At 53.5% G+C, this 18284-nt stretch overlaps 1 protein-coding gene across 1 annotated transcript; it reads right to left on the bottom strand.

Annotated features, from left to right (window-relative positions):
• Window positions 1-475: 475 nt before the first annotated feature.
• On the bottom strand, window positions 476-17549 carry CLK3 (CDC like kinase 3). Its single transcript, XM_049777897.1, has 13 exons — window positions 17432-17549; window positions 14379-14530; window positions 10688-10904; window positions 8810-8906; window positions 8466-8532; window positions 6187-6303; window positions 4921-5087; window positions 2797-2891; window positions 2579-2708; window positions 2281-2363; window positions 1806-1885; window positions 1479-1569; window positions 476-894 (listed from the first exon to the last, which is right to left on the bottom strand). Exons 2-13 carry the CDS (start codon window positions 14528-14530, stop codon window positions 718-720), a joined length of 1473 nt encoding a protein of 490 aa, XP_049633854.1. The 5' UTR covers window positions 17432-17549; the 3' UTR covers window positions 476-717.
• Between the last annotated feature and the right edge of the window lie 735 nt (window positions 17550-18284).

Raw genomic sequence — 18284 nt, 5'->3', positions numbered from 1 at the left:
AAAGCTTGGTTCCTCCAGCTTCAGCTACTTTCAGTGGCATCATCCCCCCTGCTGTGACTGTCACTCACGTGGCTCTTAGGGAAAGCTGCTAAAAATCAGCACGGAAATAAAGCTGAATGACAGCCCTGGTCCAGTGGTGATGGTGCTTTGGGGAAGGAGGGAAAGTACTGCTTCATTCCCAGCCTTCAGTAAGTCCCATCATCCTCACATAAAGCCTTAAGGCCTACCCAACAGGCTGGGAGGACAGAATTAAGTGAGACAGTGCAAGACTCGGCTGGGTCTAGATGAGGACCATCATAGCTGTCCCCTTAAGGGTAAGTCCTGCTCTCCTAGGCTCGAGACCACTTGACACCGACTGGCTAGTCTTTCTATTCCTGGCCAATTTTACATGTAGCTTTCCACAAGCTGAACTGAAAAAGACTTTATTTAAGGTGAGGGAAGGAGGAAGGCAAGGAGCCGGAGACGGACACACTGGTACCAGGGGTTACAAACAGTAAGAAACACTTTATTATAACTTTACAACATATAAATAGCATGGGTCAAATCTGTGCTTTCTGGCAGCTGGGCATCGAGTCCCCTGCAGGCTCCTGCCTGCCTTCACATTGCACTGTTCATTGGGTGGCTCTGGCCCTAGGGCCCAGTGGTGGAGGTGGGAGAAAAGGGCCGGGCAGCCCAGTCCTGCTCTTGGTCTGCTCGTGCGGGGGCCTCCTGCATCTGTCATCTGCTTGGATTGCGGCTGGTGTGGAAGGACCGCTCCTCTGGGGTCAGGCCGGCAAAGAAGGGGTGCAGCAAAGCCTCTGCCAATGTGATGCGCTGAGCAGGGTCAAACTCTAACATCCTCCTCATCAGGTCAAACAGCTGCACGTGCTCCAGGGAGTCTTGGAGCATGTAACTCTGCTCAGGGACACAAGGTGCCTCAGTGTGACAGCAGGGTGGCGGGAAGCCCCAGCAGGTCCCCTGGATGGGGTGGAGGCGGCAGTGCTGCCTCCTGGAGGACAATGAGCGGCTCCTTTCCTTTCCTGCTCAGAATAGTCAGGCTACTGGGTGTCTTGCTGACGTGGTGCCTCAGCCCCCACATGCAAAAGTCCTGACAGATGGGTGGTAAGGGCCTCTGCGGAATTCAGTTGTCCAAGCAGCGAATGCAGTTGACAGAGGCTTCCCAGCCATGTCTAGGCCTTCCCTCCCCTCCCCCTCACCTCAGTTCTGCCTACTTCTTCCCAAAACTGAGAAGGGCAGGAAGCCGCAGGTTCTCAGACATCTGCTTTGCTCTTCCCCAATTACATCATAGCCACCCAGTTGGGATTGGCCAGGGCAGCTTGCAAGAACCCAGCACCTAGCAGCCTCAGGTGTCATGTGCCTCCCAAAGAGCCGGAGCGAGACAGCCTTTAGCTGCCTGGCCTGTCTCTCCGCTGCATGTGTGCCCAGTGCCTGGGGTGTCTCCTTGGCATGAGTTGAGCTGGGGGAAGCCAGAAACTGACCTTCAGAGGTTTGCAGTTCTCCTTCACATAGCGGCCGTCAGAGCTGTTCTCATCCCAAACCAGACCCCCTTTGTAGAAATATTTCTGCTTCCTAAAAAACAGGGAGGAAGGCAATGGGAAGTGTGGCAAAGGAGTCTGGCATTAATGGGGGGAGATGGCTCTTCTCCAGGCCCAGAAGCAAAGCCAGGTGGGAAAGGAATGTCTGGACAGTAACAGGTTTGTCAGGTCACTGGAGCACAACACAGAGGGCACCAAGAGTGAAGCTGCAAAACCTTATGCTACCCACAAGTGAGACAGGAAAGTCCTGAAGGTTCTTAGGGCTCCTACCTGGTACGGTGGATCATGTGCGATGGGATGGGTCCTAGGATCTTCTCCATCATCACCAAATGCTCTCGGTTTTCATGAGTCTACGGAAGATCAGGTAGTATGCAAGCTAGGGTTAGTACCAGCCTCCCTCTTGTGGAGGAGAATTCAAAGTCTTCCCTGCCCATAACCTACAAACTCACAATGGAGCAGTCCCAGCCCCTTACTCAATACTAGCTAACACCTGTCCTCTCAGTGTCCAGTCAGTTTGTGATAAAAGGATACAGGTGTTTCTCAACCCCGCAGTCCCACCCATCTCCATGCCCAAGAGTCACCTCCTGCCATCGACTTCCAGTGAACCAAGTGTCCAGTCCTTGTCCCTCCCCTGAGCATTGCTACCCTCCGGGGCCAGGATACGGACTGGTAGAGAGTTCCCAATTAAGACTCCTGCCACCTACCAGAGAAGCCACACTTCGGAGCCTTAGTGGGGAGGCCTCACCTGAAAGAGTGTGAAGCCCCGGTAGTACTCAAAGAGAATGCAGCCAATGCTCCAAACATCACAGGGCTGTGCCCAGCCCAGCTCTGAAATGGAAGCAGGAGACAATATGATGCAGCCTGTATTCCCAGCATGGAGGCATGGGCAGCAGCCATGCTGGCTGGCCCTAACATAAGCCCCATCTTGATCAAAAGCCCCATTTACCCCATGGCAGTTTTGGCCTTGGGTGGCAGGCCACACCTCTGTGCACACCTCCCAACAAAGTGCCAGCTTTAGCCAGACTGGAGGGCTTTACACTCACCAAGGATCACCTCAGGTGGGCGATAGTGGCGGGTTGCGACAATGGTCGTGTGATGCTCATGGTCAAAGGTAGCACTGCCAAAGTCAGCCACTCGGATGCTGGTGTTCTTCACCGACTTCTCTTCACAGCTCTGTGATACAAGGTGGGCAGCACATCAGAAGGCCATGCTGTGGGTGCACACCCCAGCAACAGGGCCCTCCCCTCTCCCCCAACAATACCTTGTGCTCATTGTAGAGGGTTTCAAATTCAGAATTCACAAACAAGATGTTTTCTGGCTTCAAGTCTGTGTGGGTCAGTTGATTCTCATGTAGAACTGGGAAAGAGGGAGGGAAGGAAAACAGAACAGTGCTGACTCCAGGCCACAGTGCATAGGTCAGAAGGATTCTGGGACTGACGAGGCAGGAAATATTTTCTACTTAAAAATCACCTTCTGAGCGGGAGAGAGCACACAGTGGTAGGGCATTCACCTTGCAAGCAGCGACCCCGGACCACAGGTGGTTTGAATCTTGGTGTCCCACATGCTCGCCCCCCACCTCCACCCCCTGCCTGCCAGGATCCATGAGTAACCCCTGAGCACTGTCAGGTTTGGTCCAAACACCAAAAAAAAAAAAAAAAAGTTCACCTTCTGAGTTGGAGCACTGGTGCAAGCAATAAAGCATTTGCCTTGCTGGTGCTAGCCTAGGATTGGACCTACTTTCCATCCCCCTGGATCCCATATGGTCCCCCAAGCTAGGAGCGATTTCTGAGCGCATAGCCAGGAGTAACCCTGAGTGTCCCTCGGTGTGGCCCAAAACTAAAAAAAAAAAAAAAAAAAAATCCACCTTCTGGGAACTGAGGAGATTGTACAGTAGATATAAGGTGGTTGGTTGCCTTGCACATGCCTGATCCTACTTTGATTACCAGCACTCCTCCACTGCTTCCCCTGCTTCAACACTGATTCCTACCAGGAGTAAGCCCTGAGCACTGCCATGTGTGGCCTAAAAACCCAAAACCAAATCTACCATATTCAAGGATTCGGAGAAAGAGCAATTGTGCACTAGCCTAGCATGTGCCCAGACCAGGTACATTTCCTGGTCCTACCTAGTTCCCTGAGCATTACTGGGTACAACCCTGGAGACCTCCGAGCTAAAAAGAATGTTCTCAGGCTCCCAGCAATGTTGGGATGACCTGGGTAATCCTTTACACTGCAGAGTCTGAGCCGCACAGCACCCTGGGATGCTTGTTCTGAACTTGCATTTCAATTACCTTAGAATAACCAGTGGTTCTCCCAGATTTGAGCACCACTTGAGAGCCCTCCCTTCCTCCCTCCCCCCACCCCAAAATTTCACCCTTCCAGTCCACAAGGTCAGGCCTCTCAGCCAAACTGCAGTATGCCTTGTGGTGGGTTCCCCCTCCTGGGTACCAGCCACACAGTTTTGTAGAGCCAAGACCAAAACAAGACTGTAAGTTACCCTTTCACACCAGGAAGAATATGATCAAGGCAGTGGCTGTGAACCATTAATCCAGGGGCTACTCATGAGCCTGACTGCCGCTGAGCAAGAAGCCCAGCTTTTCCCTCAAACCTGCTCCCACTGATGAGCGTTCCATGTTCCTGTCGGGTACTTGAGACCCTAAGCCTAGGAGACACCCCCAGACTTTCAGCTCAGGCTGGCTCTAAGCCTTGCAGAGCAGCATGGCTGGTTTAGAAAGGCTCTCTACTGTGGCTGGAGCAAATAATACAGTGGGCATTTGCCTTGCACGTGACCAACCCGGGATGGATCCAGGTTCAATCCTTGGCTTCCCGTATGGTCCTGAGCCTACTACGAGCAATTTCTGAGCACAGAGCCAGGAGTAACCCCTGAGCACCATCCCCTCAAAAGGTGGCTCTTTATTGTCCCCAGACGCTCTGCAATGACAACAGCAACCAGCCTGCTCTTCCTCTCCAACTCCTGCAAATCCTACATCCCAAATATGTGATAGTGAGCAGAGGGTCTACCCTGCAAATGGCACCTATTTGTACACCTACCAAGTCAGACTTTCACCTGGTAGGAAGAGAACCAGGATCTCAAGCCAGTTAAGAGCTTTCAGAATACCTCCAGTCTATATATCCTGACCCCCAGGCTGCCGATGCCTTCTCTCCTTTGTGCAGGAAGGCCCAGGGTGGATACAGGGCTGATTCTAAAGCAATTTCTGGTTTCGGTTTCTGCCCAAGTGCCTGGGGCAAAGGCTAGCTCAGGACACCCCTGGATGGCAGCCATCACTACTTTGGACTCTACCAGGTATCTGAGCCAGGACCCATGGTGCCCTAGGCAGTGAAAGGAGGGGATAAAATGGCCCTGTCCCACCTGAGGGAAGGCACTTACATCTGAGGGCGTGGCAGAGCTGGTAGGCCATGTGCCGGACGTGTGGAAGTGGGTAAGGCTGGAAGTTATTCTCCTTCAGGAATTCAAAGGTATTCTTGCCCAAGAGCTCAAAGGCGATGCACATGTGTCCGTGGAAGTTGAACCAGTCAGACATCAAGACACATAGGCTGAGGAAGAAGGGCAGACAGGGCTTAGGCTATCTGCTGGATGCCCCACCCCATGACCCTCAGATGAAGCCAATCCCCACTCCCACAGTTCACAGAGTCACCCACCAGGATGCAGCTAAACATGAAGAAAAAAACTGTTCAACTTAGGGCCAGAGCAATAGCACAGTGGTAGAGTGTTTGCCTTGCACGTGGCTGACCTGGGACAGGCCTAGGTTCAATCCCTGGAACCCCATATGGTCCCCCTCAAGCCTGCCAGGAACAATTTCTGAGCATAGAGCCAGAAGTAACCCCTGAACACCGCCAGGTGTGGCCCAAAAACAGAAATCAAAAAAAATATTTAACTTTTTTTCATCACCAGTCATCACGGGGGGGGGGGGGGTGGGGGGGGGGGATGGGGGGGTGAACTAACACTGAGGCTCTGGGCTGGTTCTCCTGCCTCCTCCAAGATTTGGCAGGCTTTTAGCCCTGTACCTCTTGAGCTGGGACAGCGCCTAGCATAGTATAGGACAATATTTCGAGGAGTTTCTGCTGAATTGGTCCAAGGCTCAATTCGGTACTTGTAGGATTAGGGTCTGAGTCCAAGGCAGGTTCCTTTGGCCACCTCTCCAAGTCGGCGAGCTCCAAACAGCCTCTAAGTTTCTAATTTGTCATTGGCCCATCCACCCCAACTCCAGGAAGCTCCAAAACATACCTGCCTTAGAATAGTTATTAAGGCATAGCCTGGACTAAAAGTCCAAAGACTCCTTTCAGCAAGACTCGCTTGTCTGGAGCTGGAGTGATATGTACAGCGGGTAGGACATGGGTAGGTTAACCCATGGTTAATCTGGGTTTGATCCCCAGCAACTCATATGGTTCTGACCTTTACTAGTAATCCTTAAGCACAGAGCCAGGAGTGATTCCTGAGTGCAAGGCAAGAATAAGCCCTGAGCCCTGCCAGGTGTGCCCCCAAACAAAAACAATCTCACATGCCAAATTTCCCTGGGTCTAAATATAGGAAGGAGTGGTGTCAACAAGGGACACTGCAGAGCCCCAGGAGGCTGCCTCAGACACAGACCACTGAAAGCTTCCTTCCCAAATCTTTCCTTTCCCAAATACTTACAACTTGTTCTCTTTATCTTTCTCCTTGATTTTTTTGAGAACATTGATTTCTAGTCGGGCAGCTTCTCGGTATTTGCCCACATTCCGGATGATCTTCAGGGCCACCTGAGACTTCCCTCTGAGACCAGGGAAGGAAACCAAAGTGTCATGAGGCTGCCAGTCTTCTCCCACCCAGACTCACCCTTCAGCCAGTACTGGGCCCAGCAACCACTCTAAGGACTCCCAGCATGGGGCTTGCCTGGAGAGAGTAGATACTGAAACTTCAACTGACCATATCTGTTACATACACAACCTTGGCATCCACGCCAGACTAGCTGTTAGGGGCCAGCGAGATGGCTTAAAAACTGGAGTGTACATGCTCTGCTTGTGGAAGCCCCTGGAAGCACCCATCTTTAAGTACCAAATGTTACCCCAAAACCAAATAAAAAGGCTTAGGCTTATATTACCTCATCAGCCACTGCCAAATCCAGCTCCCAGTGGAGAGTGGACAGAAGCCTAGTTGGCTGATTATTGCCAGACCCATAGCTTACTCAGTAACTTAAATGCAGGCCAGCTGTTCTACCTACATCTTCTGTGGCACCTCTAAACCTTCCTGAGCTTGTGTGCCTGTCTGTGCAATCATAATCCCCCGGGGTAGATTCTAGGATGGAGTGAGGAATGGTGCTAATAGTGGAGTGCTATTTTCAGGAGGGCTAGGCCACACCTCCACCATACCCCCACAGGCTTGGCTATGATGTGAGCACTGAATGTGTTATGCCCAATGATGATGAGAACGATTCCTGCTCTGCACTTCTTCCCATCCTGGCCAACCTGATGTCACCAGCAGGACGCCCACTTAGGAGGGAACCTGGAAAGTTCTGCTGCCAGATTCAAATGGGATAAGCAAAGGCCAACCAGTGCATGAGGCCCAATGGGGCTACAGAGAGCGTGGTTCCCACAGGTGCACCAGTGGGCAGCAAGACATCGTTTCTAAGGGCCCCAGGCCTTATTTGGATCGTAGAATTCCAAAATGACTTAGCCCACTTTCCCTTCTCTGGGGAGGGGGTGGGAATCACTCAGCACCCTTTTAAGTGAACAAATTGCACCTGACTACTTACTACTGTCCCCGTAAGGTGCTGCAGCACCCCAGGGTGGTAATACCCACTTTGGGCAATACTGAGCTAGTTAACTGTCTGAATTGGAGTAAAGATCATGTAGGCCTCCGAGGCCAGAATGCCGGCTGGGACTAGCAACAAAGGGTGCTTATCTCTGTCCCAGGCAGGTTCCACCTGCTTCTGAGGATGAGCCCTGCCTCTGCCCAACCACTCAACCTAAAGCCCTTCGGCACTCTTTGGGGAATGGGGAAGGGGCTCCCCTCAGAGAAGTCAGAGGCTTTCTTCCTACAGCTACTCAGGGTGTCACTTCTCTGGGAGCAGAGTTGAGCTTCCCCAGGTATTACAGTTCTCGTATCTGGCACATCTGAATCCTGTCATATTAGTCAAACATTTTGGTCTATCTGATTTTCCCCCGCACTGGGTCCCTGGGTCCACAGACTTAAGTGAGAACTGGAAATACTTCCTCCATCACTGTCACTACCTCTTCTTGGGGCCCTGGCAGACTGTACGGCTGGCTCTAATTGGCCCTGCCTTCTGGAGGTGTGAGTGGGCACTGTGAGCAAGCTCTGGCATGTTTCTTCAGCTGTACAGTAAGAGGGCTGCCTAGGAGCAGTGCAGGGCTCAACCAAGACAACAACACAGCATCCTATGGAACATGGCAAGAGCGAAGACCCTGGAAGCAGGGCAATCATGGGCTCCTGGCTTCCTAGTCTGAGTTCTCCGTCCTAGGGGAAGGCTCTAAGTGTCTGGTCTCAAGGAACGGGAAGTAGACAAAAGTAGATTACAACGCCAGGTGCAGCCCAACACCTCTGTTCTCCTTAAGCCCACTCAAGGGACCCTCAGGCATGCCTGAATACAGCACCTGCCTGGTGAGACCCAGACCTGCTGCCTCTGAACTGATACATGGGAGGGCTTGGCTCAGGCTGTCTCAGCAGGTGCTGAGAAGAGGTAGAAAAGTGAGCAGGTCTCATCAGAGCCAGACTATGGAGGACTCCTATGTGCATACACAGGACTACCATCTCGAGAAATGGAGCAGCACACCAAATCCATGCTATACACCTCCTATTTCAAGAGACCGCAAAATTCCAACAAGCACAGGTCAGAAACATTGCTTTGGAAAGACAAAAAAAAAAAACAAAAAACAATTTCTGAACACCATACCCCTCAGCCCTGCAGGCTAGCTCACCTGGCATGGTCCAAGCACTCCACCACCTTGCCAAAGGTGCCTTCACCCAGGTTCCCCACGATCTCATCTAGGAGAGAAAAGAAGCACAGCATGAGGTGCTGGAGGACAGAAGGCGCCGGCAGCTCCTGCAAGTTCACAGCATTCAAATTCTCAAACACAAAAAAGGTTTCTCCCTCACTGCTACACTCTTAAAAACAGAAGTGGCTAGTGTTTGTGTCATTCAGGCAATTACTGTGGCCCCGCTAAGGCGCCACGCGCACTAGCGGCCCCTCCAGGCAGGAGAGGTCTCATCTAACAAAGGGATAGAAAGTAGAGAGGTAAAGTTTTACGAAAGGTGGCTGTACATCGCTCATGGAGCCAATCGCCGATCCGGCACACCAGGTGGCCCTCCTTGTCATCTTCCACACTCCGGCTGCTGCGCTTACTGCTCTGTTGGCTTCTCTGCATGCACCGCCCCCCGAAACGCCATCCGACCAATCGCATGGTAGGCGGTTCCGATTGACAGATTGAGTTGTCAGTCAAAGGCAGAGGTGGAGACGGTGAGGAGCCGGTGGGTTGGTTGGTTGGATTTTCCAGATCCCAGCATTTCATAAGGCACACAGCATATATAACGATAGGGATATTGCAAGGGACACGTCAAGACACAAACTGACTTCAAAAACAGAAAAGTAAAAACAGCTACAGGTATGTAAAGAAAACTCGGACATTATCTAAGAGAAAGGTGCCGCTAATGCTCTTTGCTCAGAAAGACAACCGACAGCCTCTGCTGCCGAGGGGCCAGGTGGGGCAAGAGTTGGGCCCTGAGACTCCCGCCTCTACATTGTCTCCCCCACCCGGACCCTCCCCAATGGCTTCGCAGTGCTGAAGACACAGTGAGAACGGCGCAAGAAAAGTGACCAGCCCAGCCCAGGGCCAATCATCCAAAATGGTCAGAGGCCACCCTGGCTTCAGCTGCAGAGAGTCGTCAGCCTGTGCTTGCCACACAGTGCTGCGTGTCCGACGTTGCCACTCAGAACCAATGTGCCACAGCTGCCCCCACAGCTGCTGCGGCCACACTTCACATCACGACCTGAAGGGCCTGCCACCAGCTGCCCGAGTGCCACCAGCCTTGAGCACATAGAAACCTGGGGTCCTCTAGGCAGGACAACCTGCAATGCAGACCTCCTAGCATCATGGCCACATAGGGCTCCTGCCTGGACCCTGGCACCCCTGCTACTCACAGTCCAGGCCCATCATGAGCCTTACGCTGACAGAGAAGTAGAGCCACAGACCCAAATGCCATCCCATGGCAGTATGCAGAGGCCAATAGGCCATGCTCTCTCCAAGAAGTCAGGAGAAAGTGAGGCAGAGAAGATGTCTGGCCCCCTCCATGGGTCCTACTGCTTCTCTACAGGGGCCTCATGGCCAGTGGAAGGGAGTCAGGGATCAAATGCACTGGGATGGGTAGAAGAGACAATAGCATGGAACCTCAGAGACACAACTGCTTTTCTGCTCAGGACTGTGAATGCAGTGTGAGTTGGCTCTCAACAGAGCATACAAGCTCCATGCTGGGCACAATGTCAGACTGCTCCTGGCAGAAGACTTGCAACCAGACAAGGCTTGGGGCTATATACCTCTTTGCCTTTTCTGCTCATGTCCCACTGCACAGGCAGTCCAGCTCCCTCACTTTGCTTGTACCACATTTAGAAGTCAGCTGAAGAGAGCTGGCTAGAGGTCAGAAGAAAGTTCCTGGTGGAGCTGACCTCCCTTCCCCAGGGGTACTCCAGCCCTGGGCCTGCGGGGAGGGCCATGAAAATGTGGATGCAGAAGTGGTACAGTCCTTCCCAGTCTGTACTCCGCTGCATATGTGGCAAGTCTGGGAAAGAAGGACCAGGCCAGACAGCTTCAGACCAACAACCAGCAACCCTGAGTCATCTCCCTAAGAAGTGTTCTCCAGGCTCTCCTGGAGCAGTGTAGAGACAGATAGACGGGCTGGGGGGCCAGCCAGTGCCAGAACCAGAGGCCCTGTAATTGCCACTGCCAAGAGGCTGAGAGAGAGAGAGAGAGGAGTCAGGCCCACTGTGCAACCTTGCAGAACCAGACGACACATACACACACGCATGCACACACACTAACGTGCGTGCGAGGGGCTGGGCAGTACTCACCCGGACCAGCCAGCCTGAGAACGCTAGAAAGAGATGAGGCCTCTAAGCCCCAGCCAGCACACTCTGGCCACAACTCACCGAGGAGGCGCTGCTACATGACCTGGTGCGGCGCTTGTGGCAGTGGTGGGCATGCTTGCGAGGTCGGTAAGGCTCCCTCTCCCGTGACCGACGTCGATGGTGGGAACGCGAGGATCCATAGCAGTCCACTCCGAAGGAAGGGCTCCGCTCTTCACACCGGTACATGTCACTGTCACGGCGCTCTCGGTATCTCCTCTGGTAGGGTAGGCGGTCATGGCTGACAACAGAATACAGTCTTGGTCAACAAGACTTTCCGTCCTGCTACCATGTTAAAAGGCATGTGGTAAAACCTCTGAAAAGGGCCCGCAGAGATAGCACAGCGGTGTTTGCCTTGCAAGCAGCTGATCTAGGACTGATCTAGGACCAAAGGTGGTTGGTTCGAATCTCGAATCCCGGTGTCCCACATGGTCCCCCGTGCCTGCCAGGAGCTATTTCTGAGCAGACAGCCAGGAGTAACCCCTGAGCACCGCCAGGTGGGGCCCAAAAACCAAAAAAAAAAAAAAAAAAAAAAAAAAAAAAGGGGCCGGGCGGTGGCGCTAGAGGTAAGGTGCCTGCCTTGCCTGCGCTAGCCTTGGATGGACCACGGTTCGATCCCCTAGCGTCCCATATGGTCCCCCAAGCCAGGAGCAACTTCTGAGCGCAGAGCCAGGAGTAACCCCTGAGCGTCACCGGGTGTGACCCAAAAACCAAAAAAAAAAAAAAAAACCTCTGAAAAGGCTTCAAGGTCAGCCTATTGTAGAAGCATGCAGAGGAGGAAGCATGTATGAATGGTGTGTGTATGTGGTCCAACCAGCAGAACCTTTCCTCCAGATAGCAACAAGTGTCTCAGCAGAGCCCAGGGCAGAGGAGAATGGTGGAAGGCATGGAGGCCTCCAATACTCTGGATCACCCTATGGTCTTCTGATCTGGATATCAGTGTTATTTTGATCTGGAGGCCGACAGGCTTGAGGATCAGGAAAGGTAAGAGCTAAGGCTAGAAGAGATAGTAAGGGGCAGGGCACTTGCCTTGTATAGGGACAACTCAGGTTCAAGTCTTAGTTATATGGTCTTATATGGACCTTCCTCAATGGCGAACCTGTGGCACGCGAAGGCCTTGCAGCTGGCATGGGGGAAGGTCCACAATTAAGATATGCCGCACGGCGGGAGGTGAGTGTGCGGGTGTCTGCTTTGCAGCTCACCTGGCAACAGAGCTGGACTGGCCATTGGGAGGACCGGACCGGGCATTGTGTGGCAGTTTGGGCACTCGTGCTCAAAAAAGGTTAGCCATCACTAACCTATATGGTCCCCCGAGCTAGCCAGGAATGATCTGTGGGCTCTGTGAACACAGCTGGGTGTGTGACAACCTGCCACTTCTCTCCTCCCCAAAGTGCTCAGCTAAATTACTAGGCTCTACTGGAAAGGTTACCAGGGAAGACATTAGCATAGAAAATGGGATAGGGCCCAGAGAGATAGCACCGATCCAGGACCAAAGGTGGTTGGTTCGAATCCCGGTGTCTCATATGGTCCCCCGTGCCTGCCAGGAGCTATTTCTGAGCAGACAGCCAGGAGTAACCACTGAGCATCGCTGGGTGTGGCCCAAAAACCAAAAAAAAAAAAAAAAAAAAAAAAGTGGGATAGGCTCTCTTTCCTAAGCTCCCTGTTTATGTATGAGAGCAAAAGATAAAATATCGTTTGTAGGAGTCAGAGCGGTGGCGCAACAGTTGGGCGTTTGCCTTGCACGCGGCTGACCCAGGACGGACCACGGTTAAATCCCCCAGTGTCCCATGAGCAGAAGTGATTTCTGAGCGCATAGTCAAGAGTAACCCCTCAGCGTCACCAACTGTGGCCCAAAAACCAAAACCAAAACCAAAACAAAACAAAAAAAAAAAAATGTAGTTTGTATTTCTATGTAGTCTGTAATGATTCTTTTTTTCATTTTTTCTTTTTTTTTGGTTTTTGGGCCACACCCGTTTGATGCTCAGGGGTTACTCCTGGCTAAGCACTCAGAAATCGCTCCTGGCTTGGGGGGACCATATGGGACGCTGGGGGATCGAACCGGGGTCCGTCCTACGCTAGCGCTTGCAAGGCAGACACCTTACCTCTAGCGCCACCTTCCCGGCCCTGCCTGTAATGATTCTTACCAGAACCTGACCATGCTGGCACCTTCCAGAATAATTTAGTTTTCCTACAGAATCAAGAATGTGTAGTTTGGACAATTTCATGACCCATGACCGCATCTGCATTGACATCTGTATCAGACTGCCTCTCCAGAATTTCCATAATTGACAGATTTCTCCTGGTACCTTAATTCAGTTGATATCCAAAAGAAGGGATATGTTCTCTCCTTCATAAACTTCCCTCCCTGCCTCCAGCTTATTTAAGGTATCCAAATTCTCAGGAATCTTGCAGAAGATAAGTGTTTTTTTCTTAATTTTATCGAATCTCTTTGACTTCTACAGTTAGTAAAGAGCATCATAAACCAGAATCAGAGTCTACTTTATAGACTTAGACTGACACCCAAAATATACAAATAAAGCCATCATCAGGGGTCAGAGAGATAGCACAGTGGTAGGGCACTTGTCTTGCATGCAGCCGATCCAGGATCGAAGGTGGTTGGATTCCCAGCAGCCCATATGGTTCCCTGACCTGCCAGGTGCGATTTCTAAGTGCAGAGCCCAAGTAATCCCTGAGCATCGCCCGGTGTGACAACAAAACAAAACAAGCCATCATAAGCAAATTTACTAAGTATAAAGATTTAATAAACATAGAATCTTGTGGGCCTGAGAGATAGTATGGAGGAAGGGTGTTTGCCTTGCATGCAGCACAGTGGTTCGAATCCTGGCATCTCATATGGTCCCCTGAGCCTGCCAGGGATAGGCTGTCTGGGGTAACCCCTGAGCTTTGCTGGGTGTGACCCAAAAACCAAACCAAACAAACAAAAAACCCATAAAATCTTGTGGGGGGCCCGGAGAGATAGCACAGTGGTGTTTGCCTTGCAAGCAGCCGATCCAGGACCAAAGGTGGTTGGTTCGAATCCCGGTGTCCCATATGGTCCCCTGTGCCTGCCAGGAGCTATTTCTAAGCAGACAGCCAGGAGTAACCCCTGAGCATCGCCGGGTGTGGCCCAAAAACCAAAAACCAAAAAAAAAAAAAATAAATAAATAAAAAATCTTGTGGGTTTTTTTTTTGTTTTGGGGCCACACGTGGTGGTGCTCAGGGGTTACTGGCTCTGCTCTCAGAAATCGCTCCTGGCATGCTCAGGGAACCATATGGGATGCTGGGAATCGAACCAGGTCTGTCCAGGATGAAGGCAAAAACCCTACCAGCCTTGGAATCATTTTTTTGAAACGGGGTAGGGACAAAGATATAGGGTAGGGTGCTTTCTTTGCAAGTGGCCACCCTGGGTTCACACCCTGACACTACAAACCTGATCCCTGCTGGAAGTAAGCCTTGAGCACAGCTACCCAGAAGCCAACAACAACAACAACAATTACAGTCATAATGAGCTCGAGTGTTGGAAGATTCAAGGAGAGAATGTAAAGGGCAACAAGGATGACAGTAAACACTGAAGCCAGGGGACTGCAGGAGAGGCCAAGGGAGGCGCTGAGAAAAGAGGACAGCAGTAGTCACCTGCAGAGGAGCCGGCACCACTTCCTGGCTGGCTCCCAGCACTCATAAGTGCAGGCGCTGTTCTTCCCTCAGCTTCTCTTACCTCCTGGACCGAGATCTCCGGGGTAGAGGCTCCCTTCGAGACGGGTATCGTAGTCTCCCTTCATGCTCCCGACTGTAAGATCTCCTCCTCTTCCATCGGTAGCTCAGGTATGGGTCTGGCTCAGGGGAGCGGTATCGCTTACAGTGATGCATCTAGGCCACGAGAAATGGAGAGCCTGGCTAAACACGCAGCCAGACACCTGCAGCCACAGGGCTGCAAGAAGAGGCCCATTGTTCTCTCTAGAGGTAGCCCCTCCCATGGGTTTATGAAGTGAAGAACTCTGAGGTCATACTGGTCACACAGCAGACAATGGGCAACATCCTTCTCTGCCCATGAACAAACAGCTGCCTCCCTAACAGCATCATTAACCTGAAGGAGAGCCAGGGCAACTGCTGAGGCTGAAGGCACAAAAGGGATGTAAGCACCAACACAGGACACCTGGGACATGGAAAAGGAAAACTTCCTGGGCTAAATTCTTCCTGCCTGTGAGATGCTGCAGAGCAGATGCTCTGACGAGTCAAAGTTCAAGGGCTATTAGAGAGAGCTATCCAGTTTAAGAAGCCTAAGGCTGTCTTGCTGGACCCATTTAAAGAAGCCAAAGGCAAACATGATAGTAGTTCTTGGAGGAGGTGGACAGGGTCTTCCTCTTGCCAAGGCCAGTGCATACTCTTGGAGTACCCACCGCAGAGCCTCACTTACTTCTGTCCACAAGTATTCAATCTCCCATCAGTACCCTCTCCTATGCCCATCTCAGGAGCAGCCAGGTTGGTTGTCTGGCAGCTGGTCTTCCCAGGAAGTAGGTCCAAGGCACCCCCTTATCCCTGCACTACCCTGTTCAGTGGGACTATATCCACAGTAGGTAATACCAGGCTAGCTCAGTCTCAGGGAGAAAAATGACTGAGAACCCAGTTTCCTGGGTTACCTACACCCAAAATCTCCATGGGAGGTTGGGCCAGAGCCAGCCTACAGGGGAGGTCAGTCCTAGTTTGCCTGCTCAAGCTGTGAGGAAAGCAATTCTCTGAGAAGGAGGGCATAGGGAGAAACTCCCTGTCCACCTCCTGGGAGCTTCAAGATCCTGAAGAACCTCCAATCTCCCCATTAGCAGATACCTTCTGTCTTCCCTGGTCTGCCTTATGTGCAGACCCCAGCAACCTTAGGAGATAACATAATTGTGGCTCTAAAAGTTTAGAAAGCTTTTGTTGTGGTGGTTATTAGGTCACACCCAGCGGCACTCAGGGGTTACTCCTGGCTGTGCTCAGAATTGGTCCTAGCAGGCTTGGGGATTATATGGGATGCCAATCAGGGTCCATCTTGGATCAGCTACGTGCAAGGCAAACACCTTAGCTATTATATCTCTCCGGCCCTAAGCTTTCTGTTTTGATGTCCAACTGACTAATATTTGGCTGTTTCCTGCGATTACCCTGGTCAGGTGCCCAAAGGATGGAATGAGGGCAGGACCTCCCATCACCAAGACATGAAGGCAAGGACTGCCCACAGGCAGGTGTGGTCCTGCCTGTCCTCACCAAACAGATAAAATCACTGTAGTTAGAGACCTGGCTCAAGGCCACACCAGACCTTACTCCAACCAGGATCTAGAAGATTCTGCAGTCCACAAACATATGCCATATGGAAAGAGCAGGGCTTCAAAGTCAGATGTCAATTGGAATCTCTGTGCCTCTGATAAATTATTAGGGCTCCTCTGACTTTCTGCCTCCTCTTGCAACAAGGGAATAGTATTGAACTGCCAGGACTGCCTATCCCTACATATGCCTATAGGCCAAATCCCTAGCACAGATCTGGAGCCAGTGGAAGCCCTAGAGCTTCTCAAGGACATTAAAAAAGGATCCGGGTCAAACCCTTTCTGGAATGCCGAAGAGGCATGGGAAACATTTTCTAAACCCTTTCAAGGTATCTAAGAGCTTGTGGGCACCCAGCAGCCCCCCCCCCCGGGAGGGGGGAAACCAACTCTAGCTCGTGAAACATATGGGGGTAGTTTCAGGTCCTCTCTACCCTTCCAGCTGAAGCTCTCAGCACATTTCTCGCCACCTGTCTGTCCCTGAAGCCGGGACCCAGGGAAAAAAAATGAACTAGTTTCAGTCTGCCAAGGACCTTACTAATGTCGCTCGAGAAGGTTCTACCTGGCACGGGCACAGAACTCGGAGAGGTAGCTGGCTTCTCCAGTGCAAGCGGAGTGGAGTCCGCGGCCAGGAAGGAGCTATCTATCCCTGGCTCAGTCCCTGGGCCCACGAGGCAAAGACGGGGAGGGGAGGACTGACCCAGCCTCTGTCCCCCCCACCCACCCCTGGATCATCTAGTTCCCCCACCCTGTCGGCCCGCAGTTATTTGGGGCCTTCGTCACCCCCCCACCCCAAGCGCCTCTGCAACCTCAGCCGTGCCACCTTGCAGGCCGCAGCCACCGGGAGAAATGCTCCTTTTTTTTTGTTTCAAGGGCACGCACAGAGGAGGGAGGCTGGAGGGCCGCCAACCCCCGCTTCGTCGGGGCCGGGTTCAGGCGGGTGCCACTCCACCCCACTCCGCGGCGCCCCGCCCCGCTCCGCCCTGCGGCGGCCGCCCCCCGGAACCCGCGCCCGGGAGCCGCCGGGCTGTGTGTCCAGTCAGCCCGGCCTGGGCCTTGCTTGGCCTTGGCCCGGGCCCGGGAGCCCTTCCCGCCGCCCCGGCGCCCAAGGGTGCCGAGTCCCGGCCCCGGTAACCGCCGGCGGCGGCCAAGGGGGACCCCCCGCGGGGCCCGGGCCCCAAGTGCATTCGAAGGCGCGCGTGGGGAGGCGCCTCGAGCGGTGCCAAGGGGCCCCCTGGAAGGCACGCTGGCAGGCAGGCAGGCAGGCTTGCAGGCAGGGTCGAGCCCGGGAGGCCGGGGCGGGTCGGGGCCCGGGTCAAAGGTCAAAGGTCAAGTCGAGCCCGCGGCTGGAAGGGGCTCGAGGAGGAAAAGCCGCTGCTGGGGGCTGAGACCCAACCCCGCAGCCGGGACCCGGGGCCCACCCATCCCCGCCGCCGCCGCCGCGGGGCCTCCCTGGCCCCCGGCGCCCGACTCTCACCGTCTACTCCCAGGCTCCGGCCGCGGCTAGGCCCCACTCCCCGCTCCTGGCGACTCTTCCGCTTCCGGCTCCGGCCTCCGCCCGCGGCTGCCCCGCCCCGTGCGTGACGCAGCACGTCCGCCCGGCGTGCTGCGTGGAGGTGGAACCGGGCCGCTCTAGCCTCCGACTCGACGGCTCTGGAGGACCGGCCTAGCCGGAAGATGTGGAGACTTGGTGCTGCGTGGGTGGGGAGCCAGGCCACTCTAGCCTCCGACTCGGCGGCTCTGGAGGACCGGCCTAGCCGGAAGATATGGAGACTTCGTACTGCGTGGGTGGGGAACCAGGCCGCTCCAGCCCCCGACTCGACGGCTCTGGAGGACCCGCCTGACCGGAAGATGTGGCTGTGGCGGAAGCTCCGAAGAGAGTCGCTGGCTGATGCTCCTCCTCCTTTTTTTTAGAAGAGTCCGGGGAGCCCCCAAGCTCCTCCCACCCTCTGCCGCGTGCGGAGATTTGCAAAGGCCTCGCCCTGCCCTACCGGCGTCCCCAAGCGGGTGGCGGCGGCCTCTTAATTGTCCCCCCACGCCCATAGGGGCGGGGCGTCGCGTCAGGCCGCTCCCTCCTCCGCCCCCAGGGAGGGGTGTCCCCTAAGCAAGAAGACGGGGTGCTCGACCTAGGCCCACGCCCACCTGCCAAAGCCTCGCCCCACTTGCAGGTGGAGGTAGACGACCCTGAGAGCGCTTTGCCTTGAGCTTGCTTGCCCTTGAAGTGGAATCTGACACCTGTCTGGAAGGGTACTTCCTTAGCGCCCCCCAAGTCCCCTGTTAGCTTTTGCACCCCTTTAAATTTTATTTATTTATTTTGGTTTTGGGGTCAC

The sequence above is a fragment of the Suncus etruscus genome, chromosome 1, assembly GCF_024139225.1.
Source record: "Suncus etruscus isolate mSunEtr1 chromosome 1, mSunEtr1.pri.cur, whole genome shotgun sequence".
NCBI classification, from domain to species: domain Eukaryota; kingdom Metazoa; phylum Chordata; class Mammalia; order Eulipotyphla; family Soricidae; genus Suncus; species Suncus etruscus.
Note: the sequence above shows the minus strand (reverse complement) of the source record. Positions and strands in the feature narration are given on the sequence as shown.

What these genes read in the sequence shown, in the direction of transcription:
- CLK3 (XM_049777897.1), bottom strand. Translation starts at nt 14,530, where the DNA reads ATGCATCACTGTAAGCGATACCGCTCCCCTGAGCCAGACCCATACCTG. An exon ending in CGATTGGCTCCATGAGCGAT is followed by an intron (nt 8,533 to 8,809) that starts GTACAGCCACCT and finishes TTTCTCTCCTAG; the next exon opens with ATGAGATCGTGGGGAACCTG. An exon ending in GAGTGCTTGGACCATGCCAG is followed by an intron (nt 6,304 to 8,465) that starts GTGAGCTAGCCT and finishes CCCTGGTCTCAG; the next exon opens with AGGGAAGTCTCAGGTGGCCC.